Source organism: Canis lupus, chromosome 2 (genome assembly GCF_003254725.2).
Source record: "Canis lupus dingo isolate Sandy chromosome 2, ASM325472v2, whole genome shotgun sequence".
In the NCBI taxonomy this organism is placed as follows: domain Eukaryota; kingdom Metazoa; phylum Chordata; class Mammalia; order Carnivora; family Canidae; genus Canis; species Canis lupus.
In genome coordinates, this window is record NC_064244.1 from 46,133,378 (window position 1) to 46,151,100 (window position 17,723).

The 17,723-nt window shown below is 34.5% G+C and overlaps 1 protein-coding gene across 7 annotated transcripts in view; it reads right to left on the minus strand.

The window, feature by feature from the left end:
- Positions 1-17,723, minus strand: part of ERCC8 (ERCC excision repair 8, CSA ubiquitin ligase complex subunit) — a 56,873-nt gene that overhangs the window by 21,528 nt on the left and 17,622 nt on the right. For 4 of the 7 annotated variants that reach the window (XM_025446979.3, XM_025446977.3, XM_035713059.2 and 1 more), the window contains exons 4-8: positions 15,762-15,885; positions 4,824-4,905; positions 3,716-3,784; positions 2,475-2,553; positions 658-758 (exon numbers count right to left, since the gene is read on the minus strand). In XM_025446979.3, the coding sequence (XP_025302764.1) occupies positions 658-758; positions 2,475-2,553; positions 3,716-3,784; positions 4,824-4,905; positions 15,762-15,885 (455 nt within the window). The remainder of the gene's footprint in view (positions 1-657; positions 759-2,474; positions 2,554-3,715; positions 3,785-4,823; positions 4,906-15,761; positions 15,886-17,723) is intronic. The other 3 variants (XM_025446980.3, XM_025446978.3, XM_035713058.2) reach the window with 2 other exon arrangements.

The window sequence follows — 17,723 nt, forward strand, 5'->3', positions numbered from 1 at the left end:
AATCAAAATTTGTATTATTTTCAAAACGATCAAGTTTGAGAAAGTATAATTTTCAAAAAGCCGGATTAATTTAAACAGATGATTAAAACAGTAATAAAACTGTATGTAGTTCATCCTAAGATTTTTCTGGTCCACAATTAATTATAAATCAGAATCTTAGCCTATACAGAACTTAAATTCTAGGGGTGTCCGGATGGCTCAGTCAGTTAAGCATCTGACTCTTGATTTCACTCAGGTCATGATCTCAGGGTCCTGCTATGGAGCTCTGCTTCAGGCTCTGCCATCAGCCTGGAGTCTGCTTAGGATTTCCTCTTTCCCTCTGACCAATATCTGCATGTATATGCATGTGCTCACGTGTTCTCTCTCTCAAATACATAAATAAAATCTTAAAAAAAAATAAATTCTATTTAAAAATGCAACTGAGGTACTTTGTCACCTGGATAGCAGCTGAGACATTTAAGACAACTTGCACATTTTCATAATATGACCACAATATGGTATGTATGTTTAGAAATCAATTTATTATAAATGTCATTTTTTAAATCATAAAATTTGCCACTTGTCAATATACATTAATTACTGGGTTTCAATTAAAAATTTTCAATATAAAAAAATACTATTGTTGGCATATTTCCATAGTAATGTATTCTTCATTACCTGATTCAACAGCTTGTGACTTTTTTCCATTATGCTGATCAAGAGTAATTAAACATCCTGATGCTCTTCTCACATCCCATAATTTTACTCTACTGTCAGCACTAAGAAGAAATAAATATTACACTGACATATATAGCTATGACCGTGACTGTACTCTTCACCTACCTTTCCAGTATTATAGCACACAGAGGTCTTAGTATATTAGTGTAAATATATTTGTACATTTGGGTCATTGTACTTTTTTGCCTTTTCATCAAATATTCAAAGTCAGTAGCAAAAAGCAGTGAAAATAATTGAAAAAAAGGTAACCATTTTTAGATCATATGGACAGAATTCTGCTGGTTCTTAATAACATTAGCACGTTCCTTCCCCAAAACTAGTTAGCTTTGGCACTTGCTCAAGAGCAAGTTTGTTACTACATCGTTTCTATTGTTTGTTATTCAAATGTTTTCTAGACAATCAAGCAGTTAATTTTACTTTAAGAATTCATTTGGCATGAATTTGGTATTTCTTTTAATATGAAAAAATTAAGGTGAATAATGAGGACAATACATTTATATTAGGTTTCCTATATTCAAATCAATCTTTGCCAGATATACAAGAACTAAATTTAATAAATTTAATGTTTCTTGGAAATCTGACATTTATTTTTATTTTATCTCAAGTAAGTGAAAAAAATAAAGGCAAAAAAAAACCCACAAAAAACCCATGACCACATATCAGTTCCAGCTTCTAAACTACTCCTAAAGAAAATATAAATCAGTTTAATTGATGCTATCACATTCTCAAAAAGGGTCTTAACAATATCCTAACACATTGGGTTTATCTAAGCCCCTTTAATTAGAAAAAGCAATACAATGCATTTTTATAAGCCCATTTCTAACTTACATATCTTTTACATAGATACAGGACTTATCTCTTCCTATAATCTTGATTCTTTTCACAGGTCACTATCAAGCCCAGTTAATTAGAATAGCAAGCAAAAAGCTAGCATTTCCTATTTTCAAAATGATCTTCTTTCTTTCCAGCTGGGGAAGAAGTTTCCAATGGCATGAGTCTGAGGACTTAAGTACTTTCTGAAACATAAGATTTGGACATATCTGATTCCTAACGTTGATTACTAGATCCATTCTTATATTGATTCAAATTCCAAGGGTACTCTGAGAACTAAAACCTCTTAGCTCCCCCATGATTTGAGGAAAACCAAGTTAGGCATGAACAATAAAATATGCCCTATCATGGACACACAACCAGCACTCAGCTTCTCACCTTCACACTTCTTTCGCCAGCCTTCCTACAGCTACATTCTAGACTTGTTCTACTCCAGAAAGCACAGATCTCAATATCACATTCTGTAAACTATTAACAGAAGCTTCTCTGAGGACTAAACTGCTTGGCTCATGGTAGGCAGTCATTAAATATTAGTAAATTGAGTCAACGAATAAATGTTGAATTAGATTCAGAACCTCTGTATTAAAGAAAACAAAAAGAAATGCTACTATTTTAAAATTAAGTCTTATACTTGGGTAGAAAAAAAGACACAAGACAGTTTTTTCAATGGGTAGTACTAGCAGATTTGCATTGCTACAGAGATTGTCTTGTTTTCTCTGTTTTAAAAGGTGAGCACTTTCAAGATATATAGTCAGGATTAGGATTATGATACAAAGAAAGATTTCTTTTGATGATAGGACTTAAAAACTGTAACTCAATTATTTAAATGGCCTAATTAATAACTAAATATGCATCTTATAAAAATAGTGCTTTCCAAATTTTTACCATTAATTATTAACTTGAAAACCAAATAATTTGCATGTTACCTTGCAGTTGCCAAGACATATTCACAACGTGGTGACCAGGAAACTGCCAATATTTCTTGTCTGTGACCTGCAAATATAACTGTATGAAGTCTTGTAAAATACTTGAAAAATAAAAAGATACAATGTAATTAAACATAACATTTTGAAGAAAGTGAAGACTAAATATTAAAAAATAAATTGATATAATCATCCCCTTTTCACATTTATAATAATCTATGTTTAAATATAGTATGAAGTCTGTGGTGCATTTCTCCCACATGTTATCTTATTATAAATGGCCTGGTTTTGCCTTGGAAAGAATGGTCAGAGCAAGTGAGTCTTTCTTTTTTAATAAAGCTGTTAGATGAAAAAGTCAATCCATTGAAGTAATATAGCTCAATCTCATTTACCTACATCTACCACAAAAAACCCACTGCAACAAATCATACAAGTGAAACATTGTATAGAATAAAAATGGTTTCTAACTTTTTAGAAAGTTATAATAAAAACTGTCTTAAAATTCATGATTGTAGAAAGCATTTGGATACATTTTTTTCTACAAAGCACAGGTTTATATAAGTTCATAGATAATTCAGCATTTTAATTCACTTTTGCCTAAATGGATTATTTAGATATTTTCATCTATGTAACTTATGTTATTAGAGATTCATGACAATGTAAAACAAATGCTATCCATTTCACCAAGTTCTCTCCATATATTATGTGTTTCTCAGAAATGAATAAAAATGTAAATTTCTGGATTATAACCCATCTTTCCATTGTCTCGAATCGGATGGCCTAATACTGATAACAAAGTAGCAAAAATACTTAAATTAACATATCTTAGCTAAAATATTATTCTAGTACCTTTTTCTAAAATATTTGCACTCAGGGAAAAAAAAGCACCTAAATATTAAGAATGTTTACTTAGCCAGAACAATATTAAACAATGTTTGTAAGACAAGTGAATCAATGTTAAGTTTCATAAAAAACTTTTTTTAAATGTAGAAATAAGAGGTGTTCAGCTAGACTTTCCATATCCTTTGAGTTTATCCTATGGCTATTGTTTATATAAATGCCTGCTCAATAGTTCAGTTTTATAAGAATAATGCACAGAAGGATCTTTATTTCCCTGTTGACTTTTAACAACTAGCACAAAATACATCAGTCATGTCAGTTACAAAGAATACATTGTTAGTAACGTTTCTTTTTATTGAATGGTTCACTCAAAGTAGTTGTTGTTTCAAATAAAAAAAAAATACCCTGTAAAATGTGGGAGCAGGATCCAGACTTTAAGTCACAAAGCTGTACTTTGGGCCCTCTAGTACCGACTGTAAAAACAAAAACAAAAATGGTTTAAGATAATTTTATTATGAATCATCACCAAAAGGAAACAAGAAACTATCTTTATGATTCATGGTATCTTCTCTGCATCCATGTAGAAATATAAAAAACGTATGCCAAAAATATACTTCAAATCATTTTTAATGTTATAAGTAGAAAATTTAATTGCAGTCATACCTTAGTACTAAGAGAGGTCTATTATTGCATTACTTTTTAACATTTAATTTTGAAATAATTATAGATTCACCCAAAGTTGCAAAGATAGTACAGAAAGACCCTGTGCACCTTTCACCCATGTTGTCCTAATGGTTGTTAGGTTAAGTAACTATACCACAGTACCAAAACCAGGAAATCTGTACTGCTGCAATGTGTATGCATAATTCTCTGCTATTTTATTATAGCAAATGATTTTATTTAATACCTCAGCCTTTCCATACTAATGATAAACTTCCAATCAAAGACTCTGGACACAGAATGAGTGGACTTCAAGGGCAAGTTAGTGGCCAACTCTTCTTACAGATGATGCAGCTGACTAGTATCTGGAGGTGAAGATGTTCATTGCAGTGCCACTCAAATAATGGAATCATAGGGACCTGATACCAGGAAAACATTTTTTTTTTCTTCACATATGAAAACTCTTGTTGCAGATGCTTTCATAAAAATGTTTAATTTGAATAATACAATCTTAGAGAAAAGGAAATAATTTCCATTTTTTTACTGTGTTGAATTGAAAAAGTTGCCAAATTTGGTTCATGTAAAATCTCTGAAATTTTGGTGGCTGAAAATTAACTCCCTAGGGAACAGAAATGCACTTTTTTAATCTTTGAATCCTAGCCACTAGGCAGTGCTCGACTTGCACAATACCAATAAAACTGGATGTTTTAAATAGTAGTATACAGTTGAGCTTTTTTTTTTTTTAAAGGAATTGTGATATTGATCTGGGTTAAAATGTCTATCAAAACTAACTAGGTATTAAAAGGGAGCAAGTTTCAATATGTTGAAAAGCAAAAGAGTACAGGTACAAACCTGCTACCAAACAGTGCTTGGTGGCAACTGGAGACATATGATGACTATAAACGGTTTCTTCAAAATTAAATACATCTGCAGTCTGATAATCAAAAGACATTTAAAAAGTATAAGTTCTAATTATAATCACAAAAGCAGTAAACTTTCTATTTACTTATCTCCACATTGTTACCAATTTTTAAATGACTGTTAACAATTTATTTGACTGATACATGGGAATGTGATATCCTCAAAAACTTCTTAATTTTAAATTCGGAGTTAATTTTTAAAAAATTATATTTATTTATTTGAGAGAGAAAGAGGGAGGGAGAGCTCAGAGGGAAAGTGAGAAGGAGAAGCAGGCTCCTTGCTGAGCAGAAAGGCTGAACTGGGGCTAGATCCCAGGACATTGAGGTCATGACCTGAGCAGAAGGCAGACACTTAACTGACTGAGCCATGGAGGCACCTCAAATCCTTTGTTAGTTTTAACACTCTTGTCCCTTTTGTAAGAGGAATAACTTTTCCCTAATAAATTACAGATAAATAAAAGACAACCACCTGGCTCACCATCTTTCTTTCCACTCCAGTCTGGAGGAACTTCACCATCTACAAAGGTGATCTAGCCAGCAGTCTGCCTCTTGGTCCCATTCAACTTCAGCTACCACATTCCAGCACTCTCATCACCCAGACTTGCTCTTCCTTCAAAATCATAGAATTCATGTATGTAATCCATAACCACAATCTCCTACCATTTTCAGCATAGTTTTCCCCAACTACTTCCAAAACATCCAAATAAAATCTGGAACTCCTATTAGTTCCTCCTGTTTCTTTTTTTTTTTTCTTTTCCCCTTTCTTCAGCCTGGATTCCGAGGTTCAATACTTCATCCCCCAGTATCTTCAACTATTTTGTCATTAATCCTTGACTCTGTCAAGACTTCAACACTGGATAACTCCAAGTGTCTGCCTTCTCTGCACCTGTATCCAGGTTGATCTACACTAGAGGTCAGCCAACTTTTTCTGTGATGGGTAAGACTATAAATATTTTAGGCTTTGAGGACTACTACTCATTTCTGTCATTTCCAACTACTTATTTCTGCCACTGTAGTGTCACAGCAGCCACAGACAAGAAATAACATTGTATTTCGAAAAGAGACCATGGGCCCAGACTTAGCCTATGGACTGCTTAGTAAGCTGATCTCTGCTCTACCCAAAAGAAAATCTTGCAGTAAGGCAAACTGGCATCACTATGAAAGATCATTCATCCCAAATGGGCTTTCAGTATTGAGTGCCAGTCCTATTATATTTTACTATTATTCTCTGCAATATTCACAGCTATTTCAAACTTTTCCACTCTCTACAAACATTGCCACTTGATCATAATGGGCGTTTTGATCTTTTATTACAAAGAGAAACCAGGAAGTCATTCAATGAGAATTCCCTGAATGTCTTATCAACAAACCTACAAACACATTTGCTTCCATTTATCCTTCTTCCTTCTTCCTTCCTGTAATCATGGAAAAATCATCCTTCCTCATATTTAAAGTTAATATCCCTACCTGTGTTCAGATCCTCCTAAGCACTGTCAAAAATCTCACGCCACACATTATCTCCTCTAACTCCAGGATACCTACAAAGTCCCCCTCCCTACTGGCTCATTCCCATCAGCATTAAAAAATGTTCATGTTTCTTTCATCTTATAACAGCAACCCTCTCAAGACAAGAAAACAAAAACCTTTCATCCTATATTCCTAATTAATCTTTCTTCCTCTTCAAATCCACATATTTCTCAACTCACCACAAATTTTTATCTCCACTACTCCCATTCACACTACTCTTCCAGTATCACTGACACTGGCTGTCATCAAGTATAATCGTCATCTACCTAAATTTTCAGAACACTCAACACAGCTGATTACTCCATCTTCCTTAAAACAATCTCTTTCACTGGCTTCCTCTACATTGCATAGTCTTGATTTTCCTCTTATTCTATTTCTCATTGTTGTCTTTTGCAGGCTTTGTTGTTCCTTTTCCTGTCCTATTAATCTTGGTCCACCTCACGGTTCTGTTCTATGCACCCTTCTCTTCAACTGCCACTTACATGGTAATGACACAAGCCTGTATTATCTGTGTAGACAACATTCCTCAATACCAGATATGTATAGCTCAATTCCTGGATTATCTTCATTTAGATTTCCTATGAATCCTTCAAATGTAACAAATCTAAAACTGGACTCAATACCCCCCTAACCTTTCCCTATCTTAGCAAATAACAATATATTCTCCTCAACTGCCCAAATTAGAGAACGTGGGAATAATTCTTGTTCTTTTTAAGTAATAGCTTTATTGAGCTATAGTTGACCTACCATACAATTCACTTATTCAAAGTATGTACTTCAATGGTTTCTAGTATATTCATAGAGTTGTGCAATCATCACTAAAATCAATTTTAGAACATATTTATTACCCGAAAAAAGAAAGCCCATTCCCATCAGCAAGTACTCCCCATTTTCCCCTATCCTCTCTGGGAAACCACTAATCTACTTTCTGTCTCTATAGATTAGTCTACTTCTTGATATTTCATAGAGATGGAATTATACTCTATCATCTTTTCAGTCTTTCATTTAATATATTTTTTCTTCCTTTTTTTCACTTCATTTAACATGTTTTTAAGGTTCATCTAACTGGAGCAAGTATCAGTACTTCACTTCTTTTTATGGCTGAGTAACAGTCCATTTTATGGCTACCCTTTCATTAATTAATGAACATTTCATTTGTTTTCACCTTTTGGTTATTTTGAATAATGCCACTATGAACTTTTGTGTACAACGTTTGTGTAAAGTTATGTTTTCACTTTGCTTAGGGTATATACACAGGAGTGGAACTGCTGGGTCATATACTAAATCTATGTTTAACTTTTCAGAAACTGTTTTCCAAAACAGCTGTACCATTTTACATCCCCACCAATAATTTATGAGGGTTCCAGTTTATCCGCATCCTACTCTACATTTGTTTTCTTTTTCATTACAGCAATCCTAGTAAGTACGAATGGTTATCTCACAGTGGTTTTGACTTGCATTTCCCTGAAATTCTTGATTTTTCACTATTCCCGACAGTTAATCAACTTGCAACTCCTCTGTTATCCTCTCATATCTATTTATCCCATTGCCATTACTCCAGAAAAGCCAGGATCTACTGACTCCTGCCTGGATTACTACAACCTCCTCTCTAATCGCTTTGACTCTCTTCTTGCCACCTTCCAACCTATTGGCAACATATCTAGACTATTTTGTCTAAAATGGCAATTTGATGTTTTCATTTTGGGCCACTGCTTAGATTCTTCAAAAGCTTGCTTTTTCTCCTAGGAAAATATTCAACCTACTTAATAAACTTGACAAGATCTCTCATGATACAGATACTGCTTACCTTTCTGCCTTTATCTCTGGCTACTGTCCTTTGGCACTCTAGCCATACGGAGTGCTTTTCAGTTTTTTAAATGTGGCGTTACCACCAAGAGTTTTCTCATGTTGTTCCCTCTAACTAGAACTCTCATCCTCCTATGGATTTGGCCAATTTCTACTCCTCACCCTTCATCTCAGCCAAAAGCCAGAGCACTACTTGTTCTGGAAAGCCTTTCCTGAATTCTCCATAGGTTAGGTGACCATGCTAAAGACACTGTACACTTTGACTATTATAGTCCCTTTTAGACTTTACTGTTATTTCTTGTTTAATCATTTGTTTTTCTTGCTAAACTGAAACTCCTTGCCATAAGGTAGGGACGATGCTTATTTTGCTTGCCATTGAATCCCAAGTTTTAACGTGTAACAAAAATTGAGTACATACTGTTGAATATATTCAAGAATCTTATTCGTTTCTAAAGAACGTGGCCTGGATACCAATATTTGTATTTTCTGATTTATGTTTCATTATGCAAAATTCTAAGAACACTCAGAAGGAGAAAAGGTTGTTCTTTACCCTAAAGTGTAACAGAAGTCTCTAGAGAAGATACTCCTTTAAGCCAAAGCCATATCATATGCTCAAGCTATAAAAACATACTTATGAAAACTTAGATGAAGTAAAAGTATGAGAGATATATAATATGTACACTAATAGGAAAAATTAGTGACAGGGATAGAGGATGTGGAAAAGGACAATATCTTTCCTTATTTTTTTTTGTATCTAACAGATGCACAAGCAATCATTTCGTATTGAATACTTTCAAAGTTCTTATCAATAAAATGTTCTATTTCAGGTAGAATTATGAATTCATTAAATACTATTTTTTTTAAGTAATCTCTCCACCCAACCTGGGGCTCAAACTCACAACTCCAAGATTGAAAGCAGCATGCTTTACCAGCTGAGCCAGCCAGATGCCCTCGCAAAATACTATTTTGGGTTGGCAAAAACATTTATGTTCTTTTTTTTTTTCCTTAAAGATTTTATTTATTTATTTGACAGAGAGAGAGAACTAGACAGCAGAGGGAGCAAGGGAGTGGGAGGAGCTCCCCAATAAGCAGGGAGCCCAATGCAGGGTTCAATTCCAGGACCCTGGGATCATGACCTAAGCTGAAGGCAGATGCCTCATGACTAAGCTACCCAGTTGCTCCAAACATTTATGTTCTAAAGAAAATTTAAAATCAAGATGTCTTTTCTTATAGTCTTAAAAGGAGATCAGTTAATGAGAGAAAATGGAAATGTATGGCTTATTAATTTTTAAACTAGACTTTTAAGTATAAGTAACAAACATAGAAAAGTGTACAGTTCAAAGAATTTTCACAAAGTAACCACCACCTTCATTATAATATAGAACATTATAAACATCACATTACTAACTCCCAGAAAGCTTCCTAGGTCCCCTTTCAACCGTCACTAAGAAAGATAACCACCATAAAGACCTCTATCATTCTAGGTTACTTCTATGTATACATATATTTAAAAGATTTTATTTACTTATTTGATAAAGAGATAGAGCCAAAGGCAAAAGCAGGGGGAATGGCAGAGGGAGAGGGAGAAGCAGATTCCCCACTGAGTAGGGAGATGGATGTGTGGCTTGATCCCAGGACCCTGGGATTATGACCTGAGCTGAAGGTAGAGGCTTAACCAACTAAGCCACCCAGATGTCCCTAGTTTTGTCTATTTTTGAAGAGGAATTAGATATTAAGTACTTGTGTCTGGTTATTTTCTATATTATGTAAAATTCATACATTTTGTTGACATAGAAGTGCTCCTTTGTCATTGCTGGATAGTATTTCAATGTAAAATTTGCCAGATTTCTTTGACTGTTAATGGACATTTGGGATATTTCTAGTTTTTGGTTATCATAAATAGTGCTGCTAAGAACATTCTTGTAAACATCCCTTGGTACATATATGTATGCATTTACATACTCTAAAGTGTATCTTCTGGGTAATAAGAATCCACATATTTGGCCTCAGTTAATATCAAATATGTGTATCAACTGTAATTTTATCAGCAACAGATACACTTGTTATTGTTATCAGACCTTTTAATTTTAGCCATTCCGGAGGATATAGAGAGGTACCTCATTGTGGACTTAATACCCAGGCTCTCAATTAATAACACTGAATGCATTTATTTATTGGCTATTTAGATATCCTCTTTTGTTAAGTGTCTAAGCAAATGTTTTGCTGCAGGGTGCCTCAGTGGCTTAGTCAGTTGAGCATCTGTTCTTGATTTCGGCTTAGGTCATGATCTCAGGGTCTTGGGATTGAGCCCTGCTTTGGGGTCAGGGCTCAGCCTGGAGTCTGGTTGTCCTTTTCCCTCTGCACCTCTTGCTCTCTGTCTCTTTCTCAAATAAATAAATAAATAAATAAATAAATAAATAAATAAATAAATAAAATCTTTTTTAAAAAGTTTTGCATAGTTCTCTATAGGGCTTTCATTTCAATCTTTTAATTTTTTTAATATAATTTGTGTATTTCTTTTTTCAAATGTATGCATGTGTCACCTATATTATTTCCCACTTCACGGCTTACTCTTTTACTCTTAAATGTTTTTTGATGAATAGAGCTTCCTAACCTTAATGTAGTTCAATCTTTCTCTTTTTGGTTTAAACTTTTGTGCTTTTACCTATCTCGAGCCATGAAAATATTCTCCTGTTTTTTTCTGATACGCTTTATTACTTTCATTTATATTTTTATATCTGTAATCTAACTGAAATTGGTAGATTTCTTTTCTGTCTATTGTGGGGTAATTTTTTTTTAATAGGGAAACCCAGCTGATCTAGCACAATATAGAAAAAGCTATCATTTCCCCAAAGCACTGCATTGTTACTTATGTCATAACTCAAATGATGGTACATGTATGGGTGTGTTTCTTGATTATCCTGTTCCACTGTTTTTTTTTTTTTTAACTTGTACTGATCTCACACCTCCTTAATTAGTGTAATTAATGTATAGTAAGTCTTAGCCAGTCAACTTTTGATTAGAAATATATTGATTCTACAGATTACTCTGGGTAAAACTAGTAACTTGACAAAACTGAGCCTTCTAATTCTTGAATATGGTATATCCCACCATTTATTTAAATCTTAATTTGTGTCATTAATATTCTATAATTTTTTGTGTCTTGTTGAGTGGTCTTGTACACTTTACAATTTCTTACTAGGAATATGATGCAATTGTCAATGATACTACTTTCAAAATTCATAGTACTTAAAAATCAGAAACAAAAATGATCTTATATCCAGTAACCCTAAGTTTACTCATATTAATTTTAATAATTGGCTAGAGATTCTTTTGGATTTTCTATACTCACAATATCATCCGCGAATAATAATTTAAATTCCTTTCATTTCTTTTTTTTTTTTTTTGCCTTATTGTACTAGCTAGGACTTCCACTGTAATATTGAACAGAGGGAATAACAGAGTTAACTCAAAGGGAAAGCTTTCAACAATTTACCAACAACTAAAATGTTTGCTTAAGGTATGTTTAAAAAAAAATACTCCTTACCAAATTAAGGAATTTCCCTTCTATTCCTAGTATGTTAAGATTTTTTAAACAATCAGGAAAGAGGATTGAGTTTTACCATAAAGTATGATGCATTTTTTTCAACAAACCAAATATAGAGGCAAAGTATCTCAACATAATAAAGAATACACACACACACACACACACACACACACACACACACACAGATAAATAATAAGCCTACCAGCTAATCTCATGTTCAACAATGAAAAGCTGAAAGTTTTTCCTCTAAAATCAGGAACAAGAGAAGGTTGACTAATCTTACCAGGCTTATTCAACACAGTATTATAAGTCCTAGCTGGGGGTGCCTGGGTGGCATAGTTGGTTAAATGTGCAACTCTAGGTTTTGGCTCAGGTCATGATTTCAGGGTGGTGGGGTGGAGCCCTGCACTGGGCTCTGTGATCAGTGTGCAGTCTGCTTGAAGATTCTCTCTTCCCTTCCTCTGGCCCTTCCATTCATGCTCTCTCACTCTCTAAAATAAGTAAGTAAATCTTTAAAAAAAAAAAAAAAAAAGAGCCCTAGCCAGGGTGATGAAACAAGGGAAAAAAGGGAAAAAGTACAAAAATTGGAAAGGAAGAATTTAAACTGTCTCTATTTGCAGATTACATATTATATGCAGAAAACCCCAAAGGCTCCACCAAAAAATTCTTTGAATAAACAAATTCAATAAAGTTGAAGGCTATAAAAATATGTTGTGTTTCTATATACTAATAATGAACTATCAGAGAGATTAAGAAAATAATTCTATTTACAGCTGCATCAAAAAGAATAGAATACCAAGAAATAAAATGAACGAAGTAGGTAAATGATATGTAAACTGTAAACTATCAGATGTTCATGAAAGAAACTGAAGATACAAATAAACGAAAGGATATTCCATGCTCAGGGGTAGAAAGCAAACACTTAAAATTTACATTCCACCCAAAGTCATCTGCAGATTCAGTGCAAGTACTATAAAAATTCCAATGGCATTTTTACAAAATAGAAGAAAAATCTTAAAATTTGTATGGAACCACAAAATTCCAAATAGCTAAAGCAATCTTGAGAAAGAAGAAAAGCTATAGGTATCATACTTCCTGATTTCAAACTATCTCACAAAGCTATAGTAATCAAAACAATATGGCATTGGCATAAAAACAGACACACTAATCAAAAGAACAGAATGGAGAGCCCAGAAACAAACCCATGCATATATGGTGATTAAATTTGTGAAAGAGGAGCCAAGAATATAAAACGCGGAAAGGATAGTCTCTTCATGAAAGGATATTGGGAAAACTAGAGAGCAACAAGCAAATTGGACCATTTTCTTACACCATATGCAAAAATAAATTACAAAATAGATTAAAGACATGAGGAGTGCTTGGGTAGCTCATTTGGTGAAGTGTCCAACTCTTGATCTCATGGTTGTGAGTTCAAGGCCCACAGTGGGCTCCAAATAATTCATTAAAAGCTGGATTAGGGAAGCCCTGGTGGCCCAGCGGTTTGGCGCTGCCTTTGGCCCGGGGTGTGATCCTGGAGACCTGGGATCAAGTCCCCGCGTCAGGCTCCCTGCATGGAGCCTGCTTCTCTCCCTCTCCCTGTGTCTCTGCCTCTCTCTCTCTCTCATGAATAAATAAATAAAATCTTTAAAAAAAAAAAGCTGGATTAAAGATTTGAATGGAAGACCTGAAACCATAAGACTCCTAAAAGAAAACAAAAGCAGTAAGCTCCCTATTACCAATCTTCTTCGGGTGATGATTTTTTGGATTTGACTCCAAAAACAAAGGGAACAAAAGCAAAAATAAACAAGTAGAACTAGGGCAGCCCGGTGGCTAAGTGGTTTAGCGCCACCTTCAGCCCAGGGCCTGCACCTGGAGACCCGGGATCGAGTCCCATGTTGGGCTCCCGGCATGGATCCTGCTTCTCTGCCTCTCTCTCTGTGTCTCTCATGAATAAATAGATAAAATCTTAAAAAAAAAAAAAAAAAAAAAAAAAGAACTACACATCAAACTCAAAATCTTCTGCACAGCAAAGGAAACCATCAAGACAAAAAGACAACTTACTAAATGGAAGAAAAAATTTGCAAATCATTTACCTGATAGGAGGTTAATACCTAAAAATACATAAAGAACACATACAACTCAACAGCCAAAGACCACAAACAATCTAATTCAAAAGTGGGCAGAGGAAGTGAATAGGCATTTTTCCAAAGAAGACATACAAATGGCCAACAGGTCCATGAAAAAGTGTTCAGTATCACTAATCATCAGGAAAATGCAAATAGAACCACAGTGAGCTATTACCTCGCACCTATTAGAATGGCTAATTTAAAAAAAGACAAGAGATAACAGGTATTGGTGAGGATGTGGAGAAAAGAGAACCCTTGTGCACTGTTGGTGGGAATGTGAATTGGTATAGCCACTGTGGAAACTGGTATAGAGGTTTCCCAAAAAATTAAAAACAGAACTACCTTATGATCCAGCAACCCCACTTCTGGATATATAACCAAGGGAAATGAAATCACTATCTTGGAGAGATATCTTCACCCCCTTGTTCATTGCATCATTATTTATTTTATTTTTATTATAGCCAAGTTGCAGAAACAATCTAAGTATCCATAACTATACGAAGAGACAAAGAAGATGAGGTATTTTTGCACAATGAAATAGTATTCAGCCACAAGACAGGAGGATATCTTGTCACTTCTGACAACATGGATAGACCCCATGGGCATTACACTAAGTGAAACAAGTCAGAGATGACAACTATTGTATGATATCACTTTATATGTGAAATCTACAAAAGTCAAACTCATAGAAACAGAATAAACAGAATAAAGTGGTTACCAGGGGCTGGTGGGGTGAGGGGGAACGCAAAATGTGGGGTGAGGGGGAATGCAGAATGTGGAGATGTTGGTTAAAGGGTACAAAACTTAGACAATTAAGAGAAGAAAAAAATTATGCAGGGAAAGCAACTTGAGACAAGAAATATAATACAATCAAGATGTGATCAGAAGACAAAAGGAGGTCAAATTAGAGACAGCAAATAATTTAGGTGGAAAAGAGTTAGAAGCTAAGGTTGAGGGAGTAAGGCTTAAGGTTGGGAGAATTAGAACACCAGGCTGAATTTAGACAATGGAAGTCCCTAGAGGTTTTGGGTAGAGACAAAATGAAACCACTTTATATAAATTTTATTCTGGAGTAGAACTTACTATGGAAAATATAGGAAGCAAAGTAATGCAAGAATAGCACTTAAAAGTTTTTAGTAATAGTCTAGATGTACACTGTTGGAGAGAGAAATTGAAGAGAAAATATGGGAGAGTTTAAAAAAAGAATTGCTAAGATTTGAGGACTAAATGGATGTGAGGAGTGGTCATGTTCCGTTTGGAACATGTTATATTTGAGGAGATTACCCTACATTAAAAGTAAGAGAGGTTCAGTAGACAGGTAAGGAAATATGGGACTAAGCTCAGAGAAAGGATTAGCACTAGAAATATAAATTTAACCAAATATCATAAAAACTATCTTTTATTATCTATCTTTGTTATTTAGTATCTACCTATACTAAGCAATATTAGTAGCTTTCTTTTCCTTTAAGATTTTAAGTCAATAGAAGACAAATGTAATTTTTTCCTTAAATCACTAGACAATAAGTTTCAAATAATAAAGATAATAATAACTAATGTTTTTTGAACACTTACCATATGCTAACCACTATTCTAGGTACTTTACGTGTATCAACATATTTAGTCATTCTATAGGGTAAAATCACTACCCCCATTTTCAAGTGAGGAAACTGAAACATACAGAAGTGCAGGCACTTCTATAATGTCACAGAGCTAGTGAGCAGCAGAGCCAAGACAGGGACTCCAGCAGTCTAGCTCTCCTCAACCACCACATATATAACATCTTAGCAAATGATCATACTAAAATACCTTAGGGTACTTCTTCTTCACCCTATAGTGCTATTTGGAAAGGTTTTAATATACTTACTTGTAATGTATTTGTATCCCACACCTTCAGAGTTTTATCAAATGAGCTTGATGTGAACATGCCAGTGTCATGAGGATACCACTGTACAGTCTCCACACTATATTTGTGAACATCAGGATGGTTTCTACAAAACAGCAATCGTATTTAGAAATACTTGACTTATGTGAGTTTCAAAATGGATACCATATTAATAAGTAGCACTCTCAAGCAGCAGAATATGAATGGTTAAACCTAGATCACAGGCCTGCATCCCAGCTGGCCAGAGGAGAAAGTCCAGGCACCTTTAGTTTCAGGTTTCTGTAGCTAATATGGAGGCCTGCTTCCTACCAAGGCTCATAGAATGGGAAACTTCCTATTTCTACATTTGAACCTGGAGGAATTAGCCAGCTACAGTGGACCTGTTAATAGAGGGGGGCAATGATTTTTCCTTACTGTAAGAGATATCTTTTCTGGTTTTGGATTTGTTTTTCCCAAATACCATTTTAACAGTATAATCATTCTGAAAATTGTTGAATGCCTCACATAGTTGCAGGGTATCCCACACAATATTGTTTCTGATCAAGGAACTTACTCAATGACAAAAGAATGCAATCGGTAGATGTCCAAGGCACCATACTTATGTAACCCACCACCTATAGAAACATGATCTGTTGAAGACTCAGTTATGTTATCAGCTATAATACACTACCTTGTAAGGGAGATATGCTGTCCTAAAGGAAGCAGTATATACTCTGAACCAGTGATAAATATAGTATATGTGTCACTTTACTAAATCTTAAATCACACAAACTGGCTATTAAGTAACGTTTATGAGAAGAAGATGGAAATTTGAACACCGAGTGGATATTTAATATTAGGAAGTACTGTGTGAGATAATAGTACCATGGTTAAGTTTATAAAATCTTTATTTTTTAGTCATATAAACAATAATGAATAAAATACTTTGGGGATTTGCTTCAAAATAATCTTCAGGGGGAGAAGCAGAGTTAGATATTAAACAAGATTGGTTATGATTGATAGTTGCTGAAGCTAGGTGATGGGTACATAGTTCATTATACTATTCTCTTCTTTTGTCTATGCTGAAAATTTTCCATAACAAAATTTAACAGAAGACTACTAGAATCCTACCTAGATAGGACGAGCATGAGTTCTAATTCCTTAAGGTGAAGGTGTGGATCACAATACAGGGTGAAGGACATTAAGCGAATGAATGAATGAGAACATGAAGGAAAGCCTTAAAGTGTTAGTTCTGGCTGCAAAAAGGACTATAGTGTCTACCCCTAATTCCTTTCTATGTCATGTATAATTTACATATTTTAACTGATTTCCCTTTTCTTTCATCTCTCTTCCCTCCCTTATTTTATACAGGTTAACTACAAATTTGAGTCCACAGGTTGCATAATTTGATCGAAGATCTTTGTAAACTAAGTAGAAACATGGACATTATCTTGACCCAGAGCTGGATGTGGTAACAAAGCAGACTTTTGGGAAAGGAATGATTATATTTTGGTTGTATCGTGAATACATCCTTTTTGGTTGTGGTTTGGATACTATGAACTTTTTTTTTTTTAAGTTGGATCCAAACTCCTCCCATTTGGGGAACAACTCCTTTATTTAATTGCCTCTTGTTACAGAAAGCTAGGGACTCCAGACATTCTCCTTCCCTCTCCCTTGGCAGTAAGGGCATGGACCTATGTCCTACGCCTCCTCAAACCTGTCTGGAACTCTTAAAATTCTAGCTAGTAATGCAAAACCCAGGGATATTTAACATTATTCATAGTCATGGAGTTAAAAGTCTGTGTTGGTGACATGTTTGCAGAATCCAAACAAAACTGTTCCAGTGGTGTGTCTTTGTCTTAGCTTCTTTTAACTTTCTGCTCATTTCTACACCTTTCTCTTATCTTCCTGCCAGTTATATGAGAAACTAAATATCTTTCCAATAAATTTCTGCTTAAAACAAGG